Raw genomic sequence first — 22,864 nt, forward strand, 5'->3', positions numbered from 1 at the left:
TAGATTTTTTGGGAACAGGTGATATTTATTTAGATGAATAAGTTCTTTAGTGGTGATTTCTGAGATTTTGGTGCTCCCATCACCTGAGCAGTGTACAGTATACCCAATGTGCAGTCTTTTATCCCTTACCATCCCTCACCCTTTCTCCTGAGTCCCCAATGTCCAATGTATTATTCTTACGCCTTTGCATCCTTATATCTTAGCTCCCATGTATGAGTGAGAACATATGATGTTTGTTTTTCCATTCCTGAGTTACTTCACTTAGAATAATAGTCTTCAATTATATCCAGGGTGCTGTGAATGCCATTATTTCATGCCTCTTTATGGATGAGTAGACTTAAATCTAAGACCTGAAACCATAAAGATTCTAGAAAATAACATTGGAAAAACCTTTGTAGACATTGGCTTAGGCGAAGACTTCATGACCAAGAACCCAAAGCAAATGCAACAAAAACAAAGGTAAATAGATGGTACTTAATTACACTAAAAAGCTTCTTCACAGCAAAAGAAAGAATCAAGAGTTAACAGACAACCCACAGAATGGGAGAAAATAGTAGCAAACTATGTATTTGACAAAGGACTAATATCAAGAACTACAAAGAACTCAAATACATCAGCAAGAAACAATCCCATCAAAAAGTGGGCTAAGGACATGAACAGACAGTTCTTAAAAGAAGATATACAAATGGCCAACAAACATGAAAAAATGCTCAACTTCACTAATTATCAGAGAAATGCAAATCAAAACCACAACACAATACCACCTCACTCCTGCAAGAATGGTCATAATGAAAAAATAAAAAAATAATAGACGTTGGTGTGGGTGTGGTGAAAAGGGAACACTTTTATACTGTTGGTGGGAATGTAAACTAGTAACGACCACTATGGAAAACAGTGTGGAGATTCCTTAACAAACTAAAAGTAGATCTACTGTTTGATCCAGCAATTCCACTAATAGGTATCTACACAGAATAAAAGAAGTTATTATATAAAAAAGATACTTGCACACACATGTTTATAGCAGTACAATTTACAATTGCAAGAATATGGGACCAGCTCAAATGTCCATCAATCAATGAGTGGATAAAGAAAATGTGATGTATATATATATATATATATATATATATATATATACACACACACGCACATAATGCACACAAACACACACCATGTAATATAAACTAGTGTTTTGCTCAGATTCGTCTTCCTATCTTATTCCATGATATTTTGCAAGCAATTATTTTCCCTGCAAGTCTGAGAATACAGACTTCTAATAATTATATTTTACATTAAAGTGAAAGATAAGAAGTAGATCAGAATTTAGAATTTTTCAGATTTATTAGCAAGGTTTCACAACTGACTTACTTTGTATTTGTATAGTCATTTAACAGATGTTTATGTTTTTGTTACCTTAGTTGTGTAAATGACCTCTCATCTACTTCATTGAGATTATATAAAATCATAGTAAATTTTATTAGCATCTGTAAAACATTATGGGAGCTGGTAAAATGTGTTTTAAAGTGAATGTGAACTTGACAATTTTACAAACATAATTATTATTTAACATTTAACACAGGATTCTACAATATTTTATGGATCCCAGAATATTTTCTGTGATGTTACCATGAGTTGAGGGTTTTATGTGCATACCAATTCAGAGGTAAATTTAGCTATAGAAATATTTCTCACCATTGCTTAGAGACCACAGTTTCTCTAAGTTACTTTACTTTAAAATAGTAAAAGCATATCTAGGAAATACTCACAAAAATAGTAAAACTTTAAAAGTGAAGTTTTCTTTTTACCTCAAAGGTGACTAAATTACTAAGCAAAGTGGTTACAGAAAACTTCTTATTCAGCATGAAAATGAATGACTTGAGTTCTCTTTTATATTTTCACCTTATTTTATGCCACCATTTACATACAAGTGACATATTTTCCTATTTAGTAGACTTATTTTCAATGGTTGAGATAAAAAATTTAATAAAATAATAACTTCAATTGTAAATGGCTAAAAGTCAGATTGCCTAACAAGTCATTATTAATTAAAACACTGTTTTCTTTTCTTTCTCTCTCTCTCTCTTTCTTTTTTTTTGAGACAGAGTCTGGCTCTGTCACCTAAGCTGGAGTGCAGTGGTGCAGTCTCGGCTCACTGCAGCTTCTGCCTCCAGGTTCAAGCAATCCTCCTGCCTCAGCCTTCTGAGTAGTTGGGACTGCAGCTGCAAACTTTTTTTTTTCTTTTTTTTTGTAGAGATGGGGTTTTGCCATGTTGCCCAGACTGGTCTCGATGTCCTGGGCTCAAGTGATCCACCTGCCTTGGCCTCCCAAAGTGCTGGGATTACAAGCGTGAGCCACTGTGCCAGGCTGATAACACCGTTTTTATTTAATCTAATTAAATGTTCATTCAGTGGTGGCAGCAGCACATTAAAACTTGCTTTAAAAACACAATTTTAGTATTTCATCAAATTTGAAAATTTATATTCTACCACGTGTGGATAATGTATTTAGGACATCTCATTTTAACAGAGCTCTACTGTGCTGAAAGAAGTGTGTGTAGCTTTATTAATAAATCACACTGCCCAACACTTACTCTATTCAGAGGTAGTTAGTTATGACTACTTCACCACTCTGGCACAAGGAAACTTTGTATTCAGTTGGCACCATGCTTGAAAAAAACTCTCTACTATAATTCAGCTTATTCTGTTTCCTCCAGGGAGTAGGCTTAAAAAATAAATTCCTTCATAAACTTAAAAATGTCTGAATAAATATGATAGGTAAATACCTATTACTACAACAAAAAGTTTTCACTATAATCTAAATTATTTTATGTCTAATACTTTAACAGAATTTAGTTTAAAAACCATTCATTGACTTGATTTAAGTATGCTAGACACTGAAAATTGTAAAGCAAACAGTTTCAGGGGCAACTATTTCACCATTTAAGATCCCAAGGCATTTAACAACTCAACACTAAATACCATATTTCTTTAGGGAAGTAATGTTAAAAAAAAAAGCCCTGTAAATATGAAATTATCCATTTATAAATAATTTGGAATGAAATCCACTTAAATTCTAGCAGAAAGCTGATGGACATGTTGCATATGAACATCCTCTAGCAGAAGTTTGTGAAACTATAATTAACTCTTAATATACAAACTATTAAAGAAAAACAAAATTATTCTGCACAATTGGAAAAGGAAGGAATAAGACTATATGTACAATCTGTTACTGGCAGTTAGTCTGGTCCACTAGTTACAAGAAATAAGAGCAAGCAAGTGATATTTATAGAAACAACCACACTTGGGGAGGGGAGTCCAATTATTGGTCTCGAAAACCAGAGGTTTCTAAAATTTCTTTAAACTATGTGGTGAGTTAATAAGTGCAGCCAGACATCATCTGTGGACAGAAAATAAGGGCAAAAATAAAACAGTGCTCAATGGTGCCCTTGAAGAAAAGCAAGATTTCAGAGGCTGTGTTTAAAGGAGCACCAAAAACAGCCTATGTGATGTTGACTCAACATAAGCAAAGAATTCAGCATAGGCTTGCTACTCTTTTGTCCTTTTCAAAGTTATTATTCTAAATACATCTCAAATTTCATTAAAGGAGAACATGAGGCCAGACCTCCTCTTCCTGGCATCTATTGGCTTAGTCTTTCCTGTGTTTAGCTTTCCCTTAGATCTAGTTACCCAAATATAGAAATTCATTAAGATGTATCTTTAGCCCAGAGGTTCTCTAAGTACAGTTTAAAAATGATGATTTGTGAGATAACTCCAGGAACCTTTTTTTTATTTTAAAAGTTTAAAATATGACTTATCTTGTTTGAATAAACAAATGTTTCTTTATGTCTATTTTGCTGTCTCCTCAAAGCCAACCCAACTTAATATCTTTCAGTGACATATGTATTGAAAGATACTGTGTGTGTTTTTCAAACTACCTCTGAACGAAGGATGGAAGATGAAAGGAGTGGGGTGCAGGACCACTGAAGGCTTGGTGACTAGAAAGGGAGCAACTACATTTGAATTAGGGCAGATCAGTGGTGACAGAGGGAAGAGAAATAAATATTTAGAACGTCTAAGCCTATAGGATTGATCAATAATGCCATTTGGCTGTGCAGTAGAGGGACAGGGAAAAGGAAAATGACTTGGACAATTCTAGCTTGATTGCTGGTAGTGATGCCACTCACCAGAACCAGATGAACAGTTTTGGGAGGGATCTTTGCGTAGTACCAGTGAGCACAGGTGAAATTATATTCTCTTACTAGTCAAAATGTTTGCTAAACCAAAAAAAAAAAAAAAAAGCTTATAGTCATACTTTAACAAAAAGCATTTCTGCCAGCCACCTAAGTTGGTGACTCAACTGCTCAATCATCATCAAGAATTACTGCTTCTTCATGCGTATTGTTACAGATAGTTATGCAGGCATGAGTGGAACAGGAGAGGACCCTCCCCGAACCACTAGGAATGTCAGTTGATGGTTCAGCAATGATCACATTGCCTCTCTAAAAGTGATAAATTGGCAGCTGGCACCAGAAAGAGAGCATTTCCTGATGGTCCACACCTGTTGCACTAAAGTGAACACAGACGTCAGGGAGGCCATTTCCTGATGGTCCACTCCTATTGCACTTAATTGAACACAGACGTCAGGAAGAAGCAACTTCTTGGGGATGTGCATGAAGAGACAACATGGTGGAGTATGACCTTCTGGGGACACACCACTGGAAAAAGGAAAAAAGCCTCAGGTGGGTATGTGTACGACTTCCTAGACACACTGCATGTGCCCACCTCCCAAGGGTAAGGAAGGCACTGCACATGCAGGCAGCCCACCCTAAGGGAAGAATCATGGGAAAGGAATCTATAAAGTCCTAGGATCAAAGTAAACACCTCACTTGACCTTGGTGCCTGCTTGGGTCTTTTCCAAGCATACATTCCTTTCCTTTCCTTCCTGTTCTAAGGCCTTTAAAAATAAACTTCCACTCCTGCTCTGAAACTTGTCTTGGTCTCTTTCTTTGCCTTATGTCCCTCAGTCAAATTCTTTCTTCTGAGGAGGTAAGAATTGAGGTTGCTGCAGACCTATATGGGTTTGTCACTGGTAATTCGGATACCTTCCACTGGTAACAATATGACCCTGAATTGTCCAGCACCTTTAGACGTTTTCTTGAAGTGATTTTCAACATTCAATGTACATTATATTATGGTATCCTGGAGGGAAGGAGTCTTAAGAAGTCCCAACACCAAATTCCAAAACTTTAAAATCAGAATCTTCAGGAGTCAAGTCACAGTTACCAGCATTTAAAAAAACTTTTCCAAATGAATCTAATGTGAAACCATGGCTGAGTATTAAAGCACAAATTGTAATATCTTAAGAGTTGTCTTTCCTAGTGCCTGCTCCTCTTCCCTCAACCATCACCCCTATCCAGCAAGAAGCAGCCAGATGACAGTGGTGCCTCTCTTCTATTACCTATTAAAAGCCTGGAATGTTAGGGACAAGCTGCCCCAGACCCCCACCTCCACCCCAATGCAGCTGACCCTTACCGGGAATACTCTGCAGCTGCATTCCTGGACCCTTATCTAGGTGCTATAGCAAGATCACCAGACTTGCTTACATCCCTCCAGGAGGCATGGGGGAGGTCATGAGAAACATGCAGAAACCTAAGTTACATCCTCTTGTACATTCCTATATTGTAACCTGGTCACGAGATATGTGGTAATGTTAACTGACAAACAACCCCAGGGTCTCTCTCCCCCCATATAAATCCCTCATTCTGTAAGCTCAGTGCTGCTTCCTCTGACTGGTGGAGCAGCTCCGCAGGATAATAAGCTTACTCGCCTGACCCTGGGTCTCTCTCTCATCCTTTCTCTTGGCTAATCTTATGTTTTGGTGCCAAAACCCAGGGAGGGGATAGGCTCTGGCCGGGCGTCCTTAGAGGACTCCTTCTCTCTCTCGCCCTCTCTCTCTCCTATCATCCCTTACCCATCCAACCTCCCCTTTCTGAACCCGCTGAAGACCCAAAGGATCTCTCAGACTCCCCCATTGTTGGTGACTTCATCCACCATCAGATCCTCTGCTTGGGGTGAGTAAGAGAGACTTTTGCCTATTACCCGGAACCCTTGACCACCTCTTCACTCCCGAAAGACCCAGCACTGGGCCAAGGGCATCCTCTGGCCTCCAGGCCTCTGGTTCCTCCGTTTCAGGGACGCCTGACTCGGTGGCTACCTCCTCTATTCCGGACAAGGCCCACGAGACAGGGGCTGCCCTCTCTCGTCCCTGTCAGTGGTCTCTTCTTCCTCTACCCCCACCTCCTCCATTCACTATGGGAGTCTCTCTGTCTACCCCTCCCAAGACCACCCCCCTTGGGTGTCTCCTCTGCAATCGCAAGGCTCTCGGCCTCCGTTCTGAGATCCGTTCTAAGAGGCTAATCTTTTACTGCAATACCGCATGGCCTCAACACCAATTGGACAATGGCTCCCAATGGCCCGAAAACGGCACTTTCGATTTCAATATACTTAAAGACTTAGACAACTTTTGCCGTCGCAATGAGAAATGGTCTGAGATTCCTTACGTTCAGGCTTTCTTCATTCTCCGTAACCACCCTTCTCTCTGTCAGTCCTGCTCTACTTTCCAAATCCTACTCGCCAGCTCAAATCCTGACTCATCTCCTGCCATCCCACCCACAGCCCCAGCTGATGACTCTTCTTCCTTTAACCCCATGGATTTTCTCCCTCCCCGACAGCATCATGATCCTCCACTGCATGTCCCTGCTCCGGCTCTACCCCTCTCCCCTGCTCTCTCCAACCAGCCCGCTTCTGACTCTGAGTCCTCTCTGCCTCCGCCCCTCACCCGCTCTCTAGCCCAACGTGCTCAGCAGCCAGCCCCTTTGCTTCCTCTCCGGGAAGTAGCAGGAGCCGAGGGAATCGTTCATGTCTACGTCCCTTTCTCCTTCTAGGATCTCATACAGATTGAAGAACGTCTCGGGTCCTTCTCCTCCGATCCCGATACTTATATCAAAGAATTTAAATATCTTACTCAATCTTATGAACTCACTTGGCATGCTCTCTACTTTATCCTTTCTTCTACCCGCCTTCCAGAAGAGAAGGAAAGAGTGTGGCTCGCAGCACAGGCATATGCCGATGATCTTCACCGGCAGGATCCTACTAAGCCCGTAGGAGCTGCTGCTGTTCCCCGGGAAGAGCCTTCCTGGGAATACCAACCCACAGACCCTGGCCGAGCTTACTGTAGCCATATGATTACTTGCCTCATTGCAGGCCTTAAAAAAGCTGCCCATAGGCTGTAAATTTTGAAAAACTTAAAGTAATTTCCCAAAAGGCAGATGAAAATCCTGCCCAATCCCTTTCCCACCTTACAGAGGCTCTCCAAAAATATACCCACATCGAACCCGCCTCCTGAGAAGGAAAAATTGTTCCTAAAGCTCATTTTACTTTCCAATCTGCCTCCGACATCTGCCACAAACTTAAAAAGGCTGAAGATGGCCCTCAAACCCCACAACAAGACCTCCTTAACCTGGCTTTCAAAGTCTTTAATAACAGGGATGAGCAAAATAAATTAGATAAAGCCCAAAGAGATCGTGCTAAATACCAGCTTCTAGCAGTGGCTATCCGTCAGCCTAGCCATAGTACCCAAGGGCACAAAAAACCCGATAGCAGCAACCCTCCTGGGCCTTGTTTTAAGTGCGGCAAAGAAGGCCACTGGACACGGGGATGTCCCAACCAATGAGTGCTGAAGAGCCCTTGCCCAGTCTGCCAGCAGACGGGCCACTGGAAGTCTGACTGTCCTCTCAATAGATGGATAGACAAGCCTGCTCCTCAGAGCCACCAATCCTTCAACAAGACAAAAAGTGAAGAATTGCTTGCACTCCCACAGCTCCTTGGCCTAGCCGCTGAAGACCGACAAGGCCCAGGGTCCCTGGCCCCTGGCCCCCAGCTCCCACTGCCATCACTGCATCGGAGCCCAGGGTAACTCTACTAGTAGCAGGTAAGCCGATCTCTTTTTTCATTGATAGTGGGACCACCTACTCAGCTTTGCCTGAGTTCTCAGGACCCACTCATCCCTCTCAAGTCTCAGTTGTGGCTGTTGACGGACTCATCTCGCCACCCCTCTTGCCACCACACCTCTTACTTGTTTCCTGTTTGATGCTGTTTTCTCACACTCTTTCCTTGTCATGCCTCATTGCCCCACCCCCATTCTAGACTGAGACCTTTCAGCCAAAGTTTTTCTTGCCCCCCTCAACCAGAGGCCCCTCCTGCTCCTCTCCGCTAGTCTGGCCCCTGACCCCTCTCCCCACTACCCACTTCCTGCTTCTCTCATTAACCCTTCCATAGCAGCTCACCATGACCCCATCAAATTCCAGTTAAAAGACCTCTCCAAATTTCCCAACGTTCCTCAATACCCCATCTCTCTAACCCACCAAAAGGGCCTACAGTCCATCATAAACAAGCTCTGCTCATGTAGTCTTCTTAGACCAACACATTCTCCATATAACACACCTTCCTCCCTGTTAAAAAGTCTGATGGCTCACACCAACTTGTTCATGACCTCTGAGCCATCATTCAGGCTGTCCTCCCTATTCATCCCATAGTCCCTCACTCCTATACACTTCTCTCTCTCATCCCCACCAACACCACCCACTACACCAAAACTGACCTGAAGGATGCCTTCTTTACCATTTCCCTACACCCTGATTCCCAAAACCTATTTGCTTTCACCTGGACTGACCCTGACACCCTCCAGTCACTACAACTCACATGGACTGTCCTCCCTCAGGGCTTCAGGGATAGCCCTCACTTCTTCGGACAAGCTTTAGCCAGAGAACTCACTTCCTTAAACCTGTCTCCCAGTCGTCTTCTTCAATACATGGATGACTTTCTTCTTTGCACCCCCTCTCTAAAAGACTCTCAAACTCACACAGCCACTGCTGTCTTAAACTTTCTTGCTATCAAAGGGTATAGGATCTCCCCCTCCAAGGCCCAAGTCTCCACCTCCATGGTGACCTACTTAGGAATTCAACTTTCCCCTGGGGCCCAGGCTATGACTCCAGCCGGGGCAGCATTAAAGGAAAATCTACCCCCATCCTCCTACAAAAGTGAAATCCCTTCCTTCCTAGGGCTAGCAGGCTTCTTTAGAATATGGATTTCCAATTTTGCCCTCTGAGCTCATCCCCTCTGTGAAGCAGCCAAAGGCTCTCTCAATGAACCCCTAAACCTCTCACATAACATACTCCCCAGCTTCCACAAACTCCAAACTGCTCTTGTCACTGCGTCATCTCCGTTCTTACCTGATATCTCCCAACCTTTCACTCTCCATAACTGCTGAAAGCTGAGGAATAGCCCTCGGTGTCTTAGGACAACAGAAAGGAAATCCTCCTTCCTTTGTCCCTGTAGCTTACCTCTCTAAACAACTAGATAACACAGTCAAAGGGTGACCAACCTGCCTTAAAGCACTAGAAGCGGTGGCCAGCTTAGCTCTAGAAAGCAGGAAACTAACTTTCAGCCAGAATACCACCATCCACAGTTCTCATAATCTACAAGATCTCCTCTCCTCCCGAGCATTAAGCTCCCTTCCTCTTTCCAGGATTCAATTACTCCATGACCTCTTTATTAAAAATCTCAAATTCAGTCTTGCCAGAAGTGCTCCCCTCAACCCAGAATCGTTACTCTCCGTATCCTTTTCCCCTCCTACTCATTCTTGCACCGATATCCTGGACCACGTACAGCCACATTTCCCAAACATTTCCTCCGAGTCTCTCACTAACCCCGATGACTAACTATTCATAGATGGCTCCTCTTCCGGGCCCACTGGCTCCCCCCAAATTGCTGGATATGCAGTTGCTTCCCTTGACCAAGTAATTGGAGCCAAGCCCCTACCCTCAGGATCCTCCTCCCAAAAAGCAGAACTCATAGCTCTCACCAGGGTCCTAACCCTTTGCAGGGGCAAACGAGTCAACATTTATACAGATTCCAAATATACCTATCACATTCCTCGTTCCCACGCTGTTATCTGGCAAGAGAGAGGATTCCTTACTGCCAAAGGAACCCCCATCATTAATGGCCCCCTTATTTACCAACTCCTTCAGGCCGCACACCCCCCAGCTAAAGCAGGAGTTATACACTGTCGAGGACATCAAACAGGATCAGATGAAATCTCAAGAGGGACCAGAAAGAATGACGAGGTACCTAAAGAAGCTTCCCTTTCTTCTGCCTTTGCCCCTCTCCTCCTCGTTACCCCAGCAACCCAACCCAACCCAACAACTCTCCCACCAAAAAAGCTTTGCTACTACAGCAAGAAGCCTCCTTTCAAGGGGACTGGATAGTCAAAAATCAAAAGCTCGTCCTCCCCCAAGAGCAAACCAAAGAAATTCTGACATCTCCTCACCAATCCTTCCATATATCAGTGTGCGCCCCCATACCTACTCGTTTGCCCTGTTTCTCCTCCCCCCATCTATTCACCTCACTAAGAAACACAACCTCAAACTGTTGTATATGCTCTATTACTTCCTCCCAAGGCCCTCCACTCTCCCTCCATCCCTACACATCAGCTCAGAGGAACACTCCCAGGGGAGGACTGGCAAATAGACTTCACCCACATGCATCCCGTCAAGAGGACAAAATTTAGTCTTATTCTTATAGACACCTTCTCTTGGTGGGTAGCAGCATTTCCTACCTCTTCAGAAAAGGTCACAGAAGTCTCCCAAATTCTTGTAATAGAAATCATCCTTAGATTTGGTCTCCCTCGCTCCATACAATCAGACAGTGTCCCCTAGCTTCATCTCCCAAATCACTCAACAGTTTTCTCAGTCCCTTGGCGTCCAGTGGTGTCTCCATATCCCATACTGGCCCCAGTCATCCGGAAAAGTCAAAAGGGCAAATGGGATCCTTAAGGCTCAGTTAACCAAACTCACTCTTGAAGTCCAAAAACCATGGACCTCCCTTTTGCTCATAGCACTAGCCAGCATTAGAGCCAGTCCGAAAGCATCCTGCTTCCTCAGTCCATTTGAGTTAATGTACAGACTCCCTTTCCTCTTACAAAACAGGCCCCCTTCTAACTCTCAGCTAGGAGAATACCTCCCAACACTCTCCCTCATCTGCCATCTCCTCCACTAACAAGCCGACCAGTCCTTCCCAAAACCCCACGATGGAGTCTCCAATCCCAAATAGACTTGCTCTCCAATTCCAATTAGACTCTTTAAGCAGCAGTGACACTTCAAAACCGTCAAGGTTTAGATCTCCTCACTGCCAAGAAAGGCAGACTGTGCATCTTTTTAGGAGAAGAGTGCTGTTTCTATACTAACCAGTCAGGACTAGTACAAGATGCTGCTCGACGAATAAGTGAAAAAGCTTCTGGCCAGGCACAGTGGCTCACTCCTGTAATCCCAGATCTTTGGGAGGCCGAGGTGGGCGGATCACGAAGTCAGGAGATCGAGACCATCTTGGCTAACACAGTGAAACCCCATGGTGAAACTCTCTACTAAAAATACTAAAAATTAGCTAGGTGTGGTGGTGGACGCCTGTAGTCCCAGCTATTCAGGAGGCTGAGGCAGGAGAATGGCATGTAGCATGAACCCAGGAGGTGGAGCTTGCAGTGAGCAGAGATCGTGCCACTGCACTCTAGCCTGGGCGACAGAGCAAGACTCTGTCTAAAAAAAAAAAGAAAAAAATAATCTTCTGAAATCAGGCAGCACCTTTCAGATTCCTAGCCCCAGTGATTTCGTAACTCCTGAGCACCCTGGCTACTGGCCTTCCTAGGCCTGCCATTACCCTCTTCCTCCATTTAGCACTTGGCCCATGTCTCTTACATCTCCTTATCCAGTTTTTACAAGACCATGTTAGAACCTTCACCAATGGAACAGTACAAGATATGATGCTACTCCAAAAATACCAACAGCTCCAGGAACGGCAGTCCCTATTATCCAGCCTCTCCCCACAACCATCGCCCCTATCCAGCAAGAAGCAGCCAGATGACAATGGCACCCCTCTTCTATTACCTATTAAAAGGCTGGAATGTTAGGGACAAGCTGCCCCAGACCTCCCCCGCCCCAACCCAATGCAGTTGACCCTAACACTGAATACTCTGCAGCTGCATTCCTGGACCCCTATCCAGGCACTACAGCAAGGTCACCAGACTTGCTTACAGCCCTATGGGCAGCATGGGGGAGGTCACGAGAAACATGGAGAAACCTAAGTTACATCCTCTTGTAAATTCCTATATTGTAAGCTGGTCATGAGATGATATGTGGTAAGGTTAACCGACAAACAACCCCAGGGTCTCTCTCCCCCATATAAAACCTTCACTTTGTAAGCTCAGGCTGCCTCCTCTGACTGTGGTGAAGCAGCCTGGCAGGTTAATAAATTTACTCGCTTGACGGGTCTCTCTCTCTCTTGTCCTTTCTCTCAGCTAACTTTACAGTGCCCTCATCCATTCTCCAATTATAATGTGTTTACACCTTTCCTCCAGCATGTCTCACATTTTACCTTGTCATCCTCTTACTTGTAGTATGTGTCTATGCCTCCCAGCATTTGACAGTACCTGAAGGTCAAAGCGTATCTGCTGTTTACCCTTACAATTCTATTCACTCAGCACATACTAGGCACAGAACAAATGCCAATCATCCCTACTTTTATTTCAGGGTACATTTTAGAGATTTAAGATTTGGTGTATCTTTCCCATTATCCATTCTTGTTGCCTCGAGGCTTTCCTCTTATAAATCTAGTGGTATGCATTGCTTTGGGGGTAAGGACAAATTTATCTAGAACAGAGAAGATGTGGTTCAGTCTTTAGTTTTAAAATAAGCATTTCTAAGTAATAGCAGAGACAAAAGTCTGAAAGCCAACATAGTTTTAATTTAAAAGAAACTTGATTTTGCTACAGTTTTTTGGCCAGGAGTAAGTGAGGATGCTGTTTAGAAAGCTGATCTTGCATCTTAAGCAGCACAGTGTTGGTCTTAGGGGCTAGAGTGTATTTTGCAGGAACCATAGAGTAGGCAAGAATATGAGGTGGTGTAAGACTACTTTGTCTGGTTCAAAAAGTAAAAAAGAAGACTGAAAAAAGTAGGACATCTAACCCAAAGCAATGAATCTTTGAGAAGAGCCCAGCACATTTCCTTTCCAATTGATTTGTCCTACAGCCATCCACAAGCCTAAGCATTAGAGCAGAAATGACTTAGGGTGGGATCCAAGCCATTGGGCCAAGGGGCACTGGTACAATGAGGATACAGTGTCCCACAACTCCAGGGTAGTCTGAGAAAAACAAAGCAAAGTTCCTGAGGAGAGTGCAGTAGTGGCTGACAGAACCAGAAAGGGTGTTGTAGTGATATGTGGCCATGACATCAGAAGACTAAAATGAGCCTATGGATATTCCCTAGCAAATGTCTTGGGAACAGAGGCCAAAGCCCAAAGCTCAAGAATTAACGGAATTAATGGAATGACTACAGCTCAGTGAAGGGTATTGACTACAGCTCAATGAAGGTTATAGATTAGTGTGGACTGATGACTACAAACCAGACTCACACTTTCATCCTCATCCTCACTCCTGACTCCCAGGCCATAATATTACATATATGTCCCCTACTCCTGAGGGATGGAAAAGAGGATGGGTAGGATAAGTTCAAACTGCTTTAATGGCTAACAAAATTCACCTTTATTCCCTTTTATTTTTAGCTGACATGTAAAAATTGTACATATTTGTTGGTTACGGAGTGATATTTTGATACAAGTATAAAGTGTGTAATGATCAAATCAGAGTAATTAGTATATCGATCACCTCAAACATTTATCACTTATTTGTATTGGGAACACTCAAAATCCTTTTCTAGCTTTGAAAAAATATACAATAAATGATTGTTAACTGTATTCACCACATAGCACTATAGAACAGTAGAACAGAACTCATTCCTCCTATCTTGCTACAATTTTGTATCTGTTAATTAACCTCTCCCTATCCTCCCGTCCCCCTACCCTTCCCAGTCTCTCATAACCACAATTCTACTCTCTAGACCTATGAGCTTATTTTTAAGTCCCTGCATTTGAGTGAGAACATGACATATTTATCTTTCTGTGCCTGACTTACTTTGCTTAACATAATATCCTACAGGTTCATCCATGTTGGTGCAAATGGAAGGATTTCATTCTTTATTTTACAGCTGATTATTGTTGCATTGTGTGTACCACATTTTCCTTATCTCTTCATCCATTTATGGATATTTATGTTGATTCCATATGTTTGCTATTGTGAATAGTGATGCAATAAGCATAGGGGCATGCGTATCCCTTTGATATACTAATGTCCCTTCCTTTAGATAAATAGACAGTAGTGGGATTGCTGGATCATATGGTAGTTCTATTTTTATTTTTTTGAGAAACTTCCATAATATTTTTCATAATGGCTGTAGTAATTTATATTACCACAAACAGTGTATAAGACTTCCCTTTTCTCTGCATCCTCATGAGCATTTGTTTTTTCTGTGTGTGTCTTTGATGACAGCCATTCTACCTGGGATGAGATGATATCTCATAGTGGTTTTGCTTTCCATTTTCCTGATAATTAGTGATGTTGAGCATTTTTTCATTTACTTATTGGCCATTCAAAATTCATTTCAATAAATTGAAATTAGTTTTAAACCTTCTGGGGAAATAGGAGCTTAAGAATAGGGTACAGTTGAGCTATAAATGAATAAAAAACACTCTAGACACGTGACTGCATGAGCCATATACTTTATGCTGGATAGATATACATTTGTTGAAACATTTGTTGAGTGGCTGTAAGTTCTAGGCTTTATATTTCAGAAACACAGTGAATGAGGAAGGCTAATAAGTAAACAGACAAGCAATATAAAATATAAAAAAGGCTGAGAAGCAAGTCTCTGCATAATGACAGGAATTTAAGTCTAGACCTGACCCTAAAGGACTGGGACACTGGACAGGAGAAGCAGAAGAAAAGGTCAGGAAACAAACTATGAAGAAGGCAATATCTGAAGTGACTATCAAAGGATGAGAAAATATTGGATGCCTGCTGGAGAAAGGTGCCAAAGAAGAGGTGAGTATTCTAGGTAAAGGAATCAATCTGCAAAAGCAAAAGTCTGGTGACTTGAAGGAATGTGTCAGGCACGGGGTACTAAGACAGTATCAACAGCAATGAAGAGAACAGGAAAGATTCAAGAGATAATTAGAAGGTACAATAAGCTAGGATAGCAATTAAATGAATGTGGAGCCCTTAAGAGAAGTTGTCAGGATCACTCCTGGATTTTGGTTTTGAAAACCTGAGTGAGTGGTGTCTCCATTAATAAGATAAAGACAGTTAGAGAAGAAACCATTTTCTAGACGTGTTGAGTTTGAGGTTCTTATGACACACGTAACATGAAATATCTGAAATACTGACTTGGAGCTCAGACAAGAGGTCTGAGTTAGATTGAAAGTTTAGATTGACTCATGGGTAGTAGCTGAAGCTCTGGGTGGGGATGAGTTTGCTTAGGAAAAATGTATAAAAGAAGAGACAATAATTAAAATCCTTTAAAAAAGCACTTGAAGGGATGGGCAGGCCATACAAAGAAGAATAAGAGTGGCCTGAAAGGGAAAAAAACAAGGAAGCCAGGGGAGTAGTGAGGCTGGAGAAGCTGGGAAAAGTCAACAGTGTGGGTTGCAACACAAGAATCAAGTGCATAATGTCATGGTGTTCACTGGATTTAGCAGGGGTCATCGATGCCTATAACAAGAACAGTTTCCGAGGAACTGTGGGAGTGAAAGTCGGACTGTGGGTTAAAGACTGACTGGTAAATGAGGAAGTGGAGACCGTTTTTTCAAAGCAGCATGACTGAACAATGGGAGAGGGCGTGATCGATTATAAATAGTGAGAACAGGGTAAAGCTGCATCACTGACCAAACAACAAGGAAACAGAACATGGGAACATCAGGATCAGTAACTCACCACAGGAATTCCTACTCCTGGGAAATCGAATTCTTCACTAGTGGGTGACTGTGACATACATTTTCAAGAGTTAACCTCAGACCCCAAATCTTAAGAATATGGGCTTTTTTTACCCACTGTCATTCACATTCTGCAGTTACCCGCAGTATTTTACAGTATTTTCAGATGTAATTTTACTAATTTCTAAAAATACTTCATATCTTCAAAAATAGTGGGAAAATCATGACTAATAAATCCACCACCCTTAAAATATATTGTTCAAAAGCGTTTTTCCAATGACTCCATAAATTGGTAAGATCTAGCCACGTTGCATATTATTTTCTAAAAATATGCTAAATATGAGACAATGGGTCTAAACCATTCTCCAAAATATTGATGATTTTCTTCCCTTTCAAACTGGCTAAACTGATAATTATACTATCTTATGCCTCAGGCTGAGGAGGTTATATTGTAATGTCTGGGAATATTTACTATAATTTAGAATTCAATAAAAAGACAAATGTTTCTAAGAGATATGGAATAACATATTAATAATAGTGACAGTTGATAAAAAAGCTGATTTCTCCGATATGTGATCAAGGTATGGGATTTAGGTTATATCCATAAACTTAGTTTTGGCCAGGTGGCCTTAGCTGGGTGATAACTGGATGATTAAATTAAGTTTTTCATACCTGGGTCATAATACAAACTTGAAGAAACTGCACTGGCATCCTTTTAGGCTCTCGGACACAGAAGGTTGTCTTTAAATAACTAGCGCAATGACTAGTATTAAAATATTATGGTACAGAAAAGTTTAGTTACATGTATTTCTTTGTTTACTGACACACCCCAAAATAAAGCTGACAAGGTAGTTCAAGATCTTATCACCATTCAGAAACTTCTGGCAACACACCAACTGGCTAAAGGTTAATAACACAAATACAGATCTTGGAAGTATTTATTGTAGATTATGTAGGAATCCAATGCTTGATTCTCACCAGGGTATCCCTTTTGTGTATAGGAAAATTCCAGAATATAACAGATAACCAAGCACCAGTACCTCTGCAACATATATCTTTCATTCCATCTCTTTTACAAGGCATGGGAGAAGAGAACTTGAAAGTTATTAAAGATAATTAACTATATAAAATAACTTACTATTAAATAGACGAACGCCCTGGAACCTTATAATAGAGACTCTGTCCCTATTACATGAACCAGGTTGACTATGAGAAGAGAGTATACGGCATAAGAACTACAACCTGTCTACCACCACACCCAACTACTTGGCGCATAGTGGAAACTCTGCTTTCAGTGGAATCTCAGCAGATTAGGCATTATCAGGTTTGAATTCAGCAGATTCTGAAACTATCGTAAGACATTCTATTACCAGGCCATACTACCTAATATACTACCAAGTTAGCTTAGTGCCATGAAAAGAATGTAAAGTAGGAATAGAAAAACCAGGCCCCATCCTGGATCACCACGCAACTGGCATGAATGTGGAGTGACTTGCACATACCTTCTAAGGCCTAAGGCTTTTGTTTCCCCTTTTGAAACTGGGATGATAACTGCCATTTCCCAGATGTGACTGTGCGTCAGATGAGACTGAATCATAGTCAGCTAAGGATAAAAGTGGCATCAGAAATCAGACTCAAGATGTAAAAACAAATGAGGAAGTTAAGGCTCAGAGACAGTGAGTTGCCCAAGATCATATCAGATAGTTAGAAAGCTCAACTGGAAGCTATTCATGATAATTGAATAGATTATTATACTTACATAGCAATTACATTATACACAACAAGTTTTTTTTTTTTGAAGAAAAGAAATACTTACAAGTAATGGCCGTAATTAATTACATTATCACTGGGAAGCGTCCTTCTTGTTTAGGGACCCTCACAATCACCTAATCAAATATCTACTTTTACAGATGAGAACCTCAGAGTACAGCAACTGGAATGAGAACTGAGGTCTCCTTTTTCTAATAAAAATGCCATTTTATTTTCAAAAGCACTTATATATTATAAAGGGCTTTAGAGTATAAATGGTGGAGATGAAAGTTGAGATAGAAAATTATTGTGCATAGAGTTTGAGAGACTGAATGGTGCAACTGCTTTTGAAACTGTGTGGCTGTAGACATTTATTTGCACAAGTTATTTATTTATTTCTTTATTGTGTAGGGGGTGGCGGCGGGAGGGGAGAATGAAAGGGTGGAATAGTATGTATATTCTGCCTAGATCTGAGAGTCAGGACTTAAATCTGTTAGGAGAATGAATTAGCTATTGAAGTTGAAAGGGACTTTCCCATGAAATTTATTGTGAGATTCAGGGCAAAAGTACTGCCATTTAGGGTGTAGATGTCTACGTGTAATATTAAGAATTGTACTTTGGGCATTTATATTATTGTGATCTCAACTTTGCACACAAGCTGGTATGATCCAAGACAGTTGGATTATGTATAAGTAGTAATAAAACTACAGATGCACGCTCACTTAAAGAAACTGATGCAGTTTGTATCTTGGGGTCATTTTCCAAACAATGTATAACCTTAGTACATTTAATCTCTGTACTGTTATTAAATTAATATTGCTTAAATAGAACTTCGTAACTCTATTTTCAGAATCCTTTGTGTCCCTCCTCTATGCCGATGGAATAAGCTCTTTTGGCTTCTGTCTACTGCTTTATCCCAAAATATTGCCCAAGTAGATGCAATAAAACAAAAAGCTTAGTGGGGCATCAGATATGCTGAGAGTGTAATCCTGGCTTCATCATTTACTGACTTTGCAACCTTGAGCAAATTCCACATACAAGCCTCATGCTAACTGAAGCAATGCAGGTCAGCTCATGACTCTGTTATAACGTTTGGCCCAGAAATGTTAGGAATGATAATTAGAATGTTGAGACGTATGGTGTGATGAAAATTATGATAATGAAAAGCAGGAAGAGGAGATCCTTGTAAGTTCTGTGCTTTCTTGCTTTCATTGCTTTTGCACATGGTTTTTCAGTGGAGGGAAATGCTCTTTATTTCTATTATAAAACTTAACAAAGTTTTAAAGACACAACTTATATCCTACCTTTTAGAGTCTAGCAAAGGGTCTTGCAATAATGCTTCGTCGTGACAATAATGGTTAATAAATATACCTGGTATTAGAGAAGCATCTTCCAGGAAGAAAACATAAGTCAGATATAATATACCATTGCCCACGCTGTTAGGATGATGCTTGATATTTGTACTTCTGCTAATTGAAAAGTGTGAAATGGTATGGTGTGTGTGTATATGTACGTCAAAATACATCTTTACAATTCTTTAGGTGGCTGTTTAGATTCATCTTATGTCCATATTATATTCTAGAACCTTTTGTTGCTGTGGGAACCAGTTTCCCCCTCAAGCTATGTTTTCCCATGCACAATTAGAGACAAAAATAATTAGAGGAAGCTCTGTTCAGAGAGAAGGGGAAACGTATTAAAAATTAGTCAATATCTGTTCTATGGTAGGAAGAACTAAATCACTATTTTAAACCTATCAAAGAAAAAACTTTGAAGTCTCACTTCATGCGTCATTTAAATACTTGGCAGTTACTCATCTCACATAAACATGGTCCCTTTCCAGTGTGTAGAAAAAGTGATTCTTTTCAATGACATGTATATATGATTTGAACTGAAAGCAATTCACTTTTCTTTAGACATCGATGTGTGTATATGAAACTCACGGTGCCAAGGTCAATGATGAAGCAGTCACCCTTGTTGAAACTGTCCCAGCTAAGGAGAACTTCTGTGGCTCTCACCACTCTACGACCCTTCACATGTAGGAGCCTCTTGGCTGTCAGGTCATTCGTAAGAACATGGTTTAATCCAGATGCTACGCCTCCAGCCTGATGAATGGAGGGAAGACACACAAAAAACAAAGAGAAAACTGATGAGGTGTCTACCTAGACAAAGCAAAGCACAATAATACCGCTGGTGTTTGTGTCAAAACTGTACTGTCAGGCCAAGTTAAAATAGCCACCTATTCCATAAGACAAGAGAGAACCCCTTGGTAATCAACAGATTGTGTTTGTTTGGTCTCTTTATTCTTTCTGTTTCAACGATTCAATTGACAACTGCAAGTATTTACTGAGAACCTTCAGTGTATAAAATGCTGCTGCAAAAACAAAAAGAAGAAGCCATAGCTCTTGCCCTTTGGACACTAATGATCCCCAAATCATTACTGAGCAAGAAGAAAAAGATTTCAGGGAAGAAGGTGACAGATGGCTAGAGGAGGGTCAGAGATAACACGTACGGATGACAGCAGCCAGAGAAGAAGGCACCCAAAAGTTCACACTGGTATAGGGTTGGGACAGAGATGGCTATTGAGTGCTGGCCAGGAATGGGCTGATCTTATGTATGGTCCTTGTTTTTACATTTAAAGTAATCAAATGTCTTCTATATTTTCTGGTAAACAGGTCTTACTATTAATAAATATGCTAGGCCTGAGTGTTTTTACTGTAAGCTAGGAGAGATGCAATATCTTGACTGTACATCCCCAGCCAAAACAAAACAAAATAAAATGAAATACAATCACACTGAATTAAGGAAATGCTTAAGAAAAAATATTAATTGTATCAACTGCATCTTCTTATATTATTTGCAATCATCTTTTACCATTTCATTTTTTCTAATTAAATGATATGAACCATATCTTTATTTCTACAATTAATTATAATTAATTATATGTGCATAACTGAGCTGCAGAATAAACAAAACTGTCATTGATAGATTAAAGACCTCTATAATAATGGTAAGGAAAATTAGAGCTAATTTGTCATTAGCACATTCTTTTCCGTTGACTTTAAATTTCCACCATTCTCCAAGAAAAGATTAAATGTTAATTTCAGGACAATTAAAACCTCAAATTAAAAAAATATATATATATAATGATTTCCCAGTTCATAATTTTACAACGACTGCCACATTTCTTGGTTGAATAAACTAAGCATTATATAATTAAATAAATACAAGTTTTCGTCTATGTACTACTGCTTTGAGATGGAGTTTCACTCGTGTCTCCCAGGCGAGAGTGCAATGTCATGATGTCGGCTCACTGCAACCTCTGCCTCCTGGGTTGAAGCAATTCTCCTGCCTCAACTTCCCTAGTAGCTAGGATTACAGGCGCATGTCATCACGCCCAGTTAATTATTGTATTTTTAGTAGAGGGGATTTCACCATATTAGTCAGGCTGGTCTCAAACTTCTGACCTCAGGTGATTCATCTACTTTGGCCTCTCAAAGTGTTGGGATTACAGGCGTGAACCACCACGCCTGACCACAGTTACTTTATTATTTAATTTATTCCTTAATACAACAGCTGTATGAGGAAGCTGTTATAATATTCATTGTTTGGGGAAACCGAGCACAGAAAGCTCTGTATTTTCCCTAAAGCAAAAAAGTCATATGTGGCAGAAACGGGTCCATAACTAGGATGGTGTCACAGTACCTGCTTTTAGTAACCACAAGACTCAACTTATTTAAAATGTTGAGTTCACTGACATAAAGGAAGTTTCAGTATAATTTGTCATAAACTGTAGGAGCTCATGTGAATCAAATAAAATGAGAGGTAATAGTTTTGTATTTAGGGTAGTTCATAGCCTAGAAAAAAATAATGATTTCAAGAGACATAAGAGAACCTATAATGTATAAATGTTTTGTTCTGATCTCAATAGTATCACAAAATATTCAACCAAGACTCTGAACAGGTAAAGGTGTAAATAAACCTTGCCATCGTAGTAAGTGGAGTTGGTATTACAGTCAGAATTGCAGTGAAGCTCTAAGGTTTCAGGTCTTCACTAGGGTAGCATGCTGACACGGCGGGGCAGTGGGATGTGCAGAACACTTGCTGGAGCGTGTTTGATTTCGGAAATCTGTGATGTTTGTCTGGGGAGGGTATTCCTCACACTTGAACTGAACACATGTGGAGGGGTGGGTTGCAGGAATGGCGAAGGGAAGGCCATGGGAGAATGACCAAAAAAGAACAAAACAAACAAACAAACAAACAAACAAAAAAAAAACCTGTCCTATACTGAAAGCCGCCTTAAAGGGATAGAACTATTTAACTATTTGTTCTTGTTTATTTTCAGAAGTAAAGCCAATTGATCAGTGTTTCAGACCAATGTGGGTAAATTGTGTATGTGCGTGTGTGTAGTTTACCTGCAGAATTCTCAGCTCAAAAGTTTCATCTGCATCCCTTCTAAGATCAAACCACACTATTTTGGAAATACATGTATAGTTCTTTACAGCAACTAAAATTATAATTATTATAAATACTGTATTAATATATTCCAGAACAACTGAGATTTTGAAGGCTTAGGTTACTTGCAGAAACTTCAGAGATTCTCTAGAATAGCAAAAATGAAAACTTTTAAGACCCAAATTACCAAAATTTAAATGTTGAAATAGCTACAAAATATTAAAATGTTGTCTTGTGAAGACATAACTGAAAGCGCTTTAAAAAAATTAACCTATCAAATTAAATTGTCACAATATTTCACATATTGTACCACACATTTCATAAACATTTATTGAACACCTATTGTGTATTCAGCAGGTACTGGGGATATATCCATGAACAAAACAGATTAAAACAACAAAAAAAAAAACACAAAAAACCGTGCCCTCAATCAACTGTCATTCCATAAAGACAGGAGGTATGAATGGACAAGAGAAGAAAGGAATTCATAATGGGAAGTGAGGGAGCTGCTTACCTTGTATTTCAGACCGCCTTTGAAATAGCTAACAAAGTCAGTAGACTCATATCCTTGAAGTTCTCTATTCTGCACTGGCTTGCCACCCAAATAGTCATCCATCTGAACAGTGAAGATGGCAGCAGCTGTGCTTTCATCCTGGGAACACTCCTTTCCTAAAACAGTGAACAACAGCACCTCAAATATCAAGCAAGAAGAAGGATTAAGGCAGAATTTCTGATAT

General features: G+C 40.6%; 1 protein-coding gene and 1 long non-coding RNA gene across 2 annotated transcripts in view; one reads left to right on the plus strand and one right to left on the minus strand.

Annotated features, from left to right (window-relative positions):
• Window positions 1-22,864, minus strand: part of SCIN (scinderin) — a 94,840-nt gene that overhangs the window by 63,676 nt on the left and 8,300 nt on the right. Inside the window, exons 2-3 of the mRNA XM_011943450.1 lie at window positions 22,642-22,796; window positions 19,616-19,777 (exon numbers count right to left, since the gene is read on the minus strand). Coding sequence (XP_011798840.1) covers window positions 19,616-19,777; window positions 22,642-22,796 — 317 coding nt within the window. The remainder of the gene's footprint in view (window positions 1-19,615; window positions 19,778-22,641; window positions 22,797-22,864) is intronic.
• Window positions 5,509-12,470, plus strand: LOC105512450. The gene is made up of 2 exons (XR_001001856.1): window positions 5,509-5,568; window positions 12,109-12,470. It is a non-coding gene; the product is annotated as an uncharacterized LOC105512450 (long non-coding RNA).

Source organism: Colobus angolensis, unplaced genomic scaffold (genome assembly GCF_000951035.1).
Source record: "Colobus angolensis palliatus isolate OR3802 unplaced genomic scaffold, Cang.pa_1.0 Scaffold104, whole genome shotgun sequence".
NCBI lineage: Eukaryota > Metazoa > Chordata > Mammalia > Primates > Cercopithecidae > Colobus > Colobus angolensis.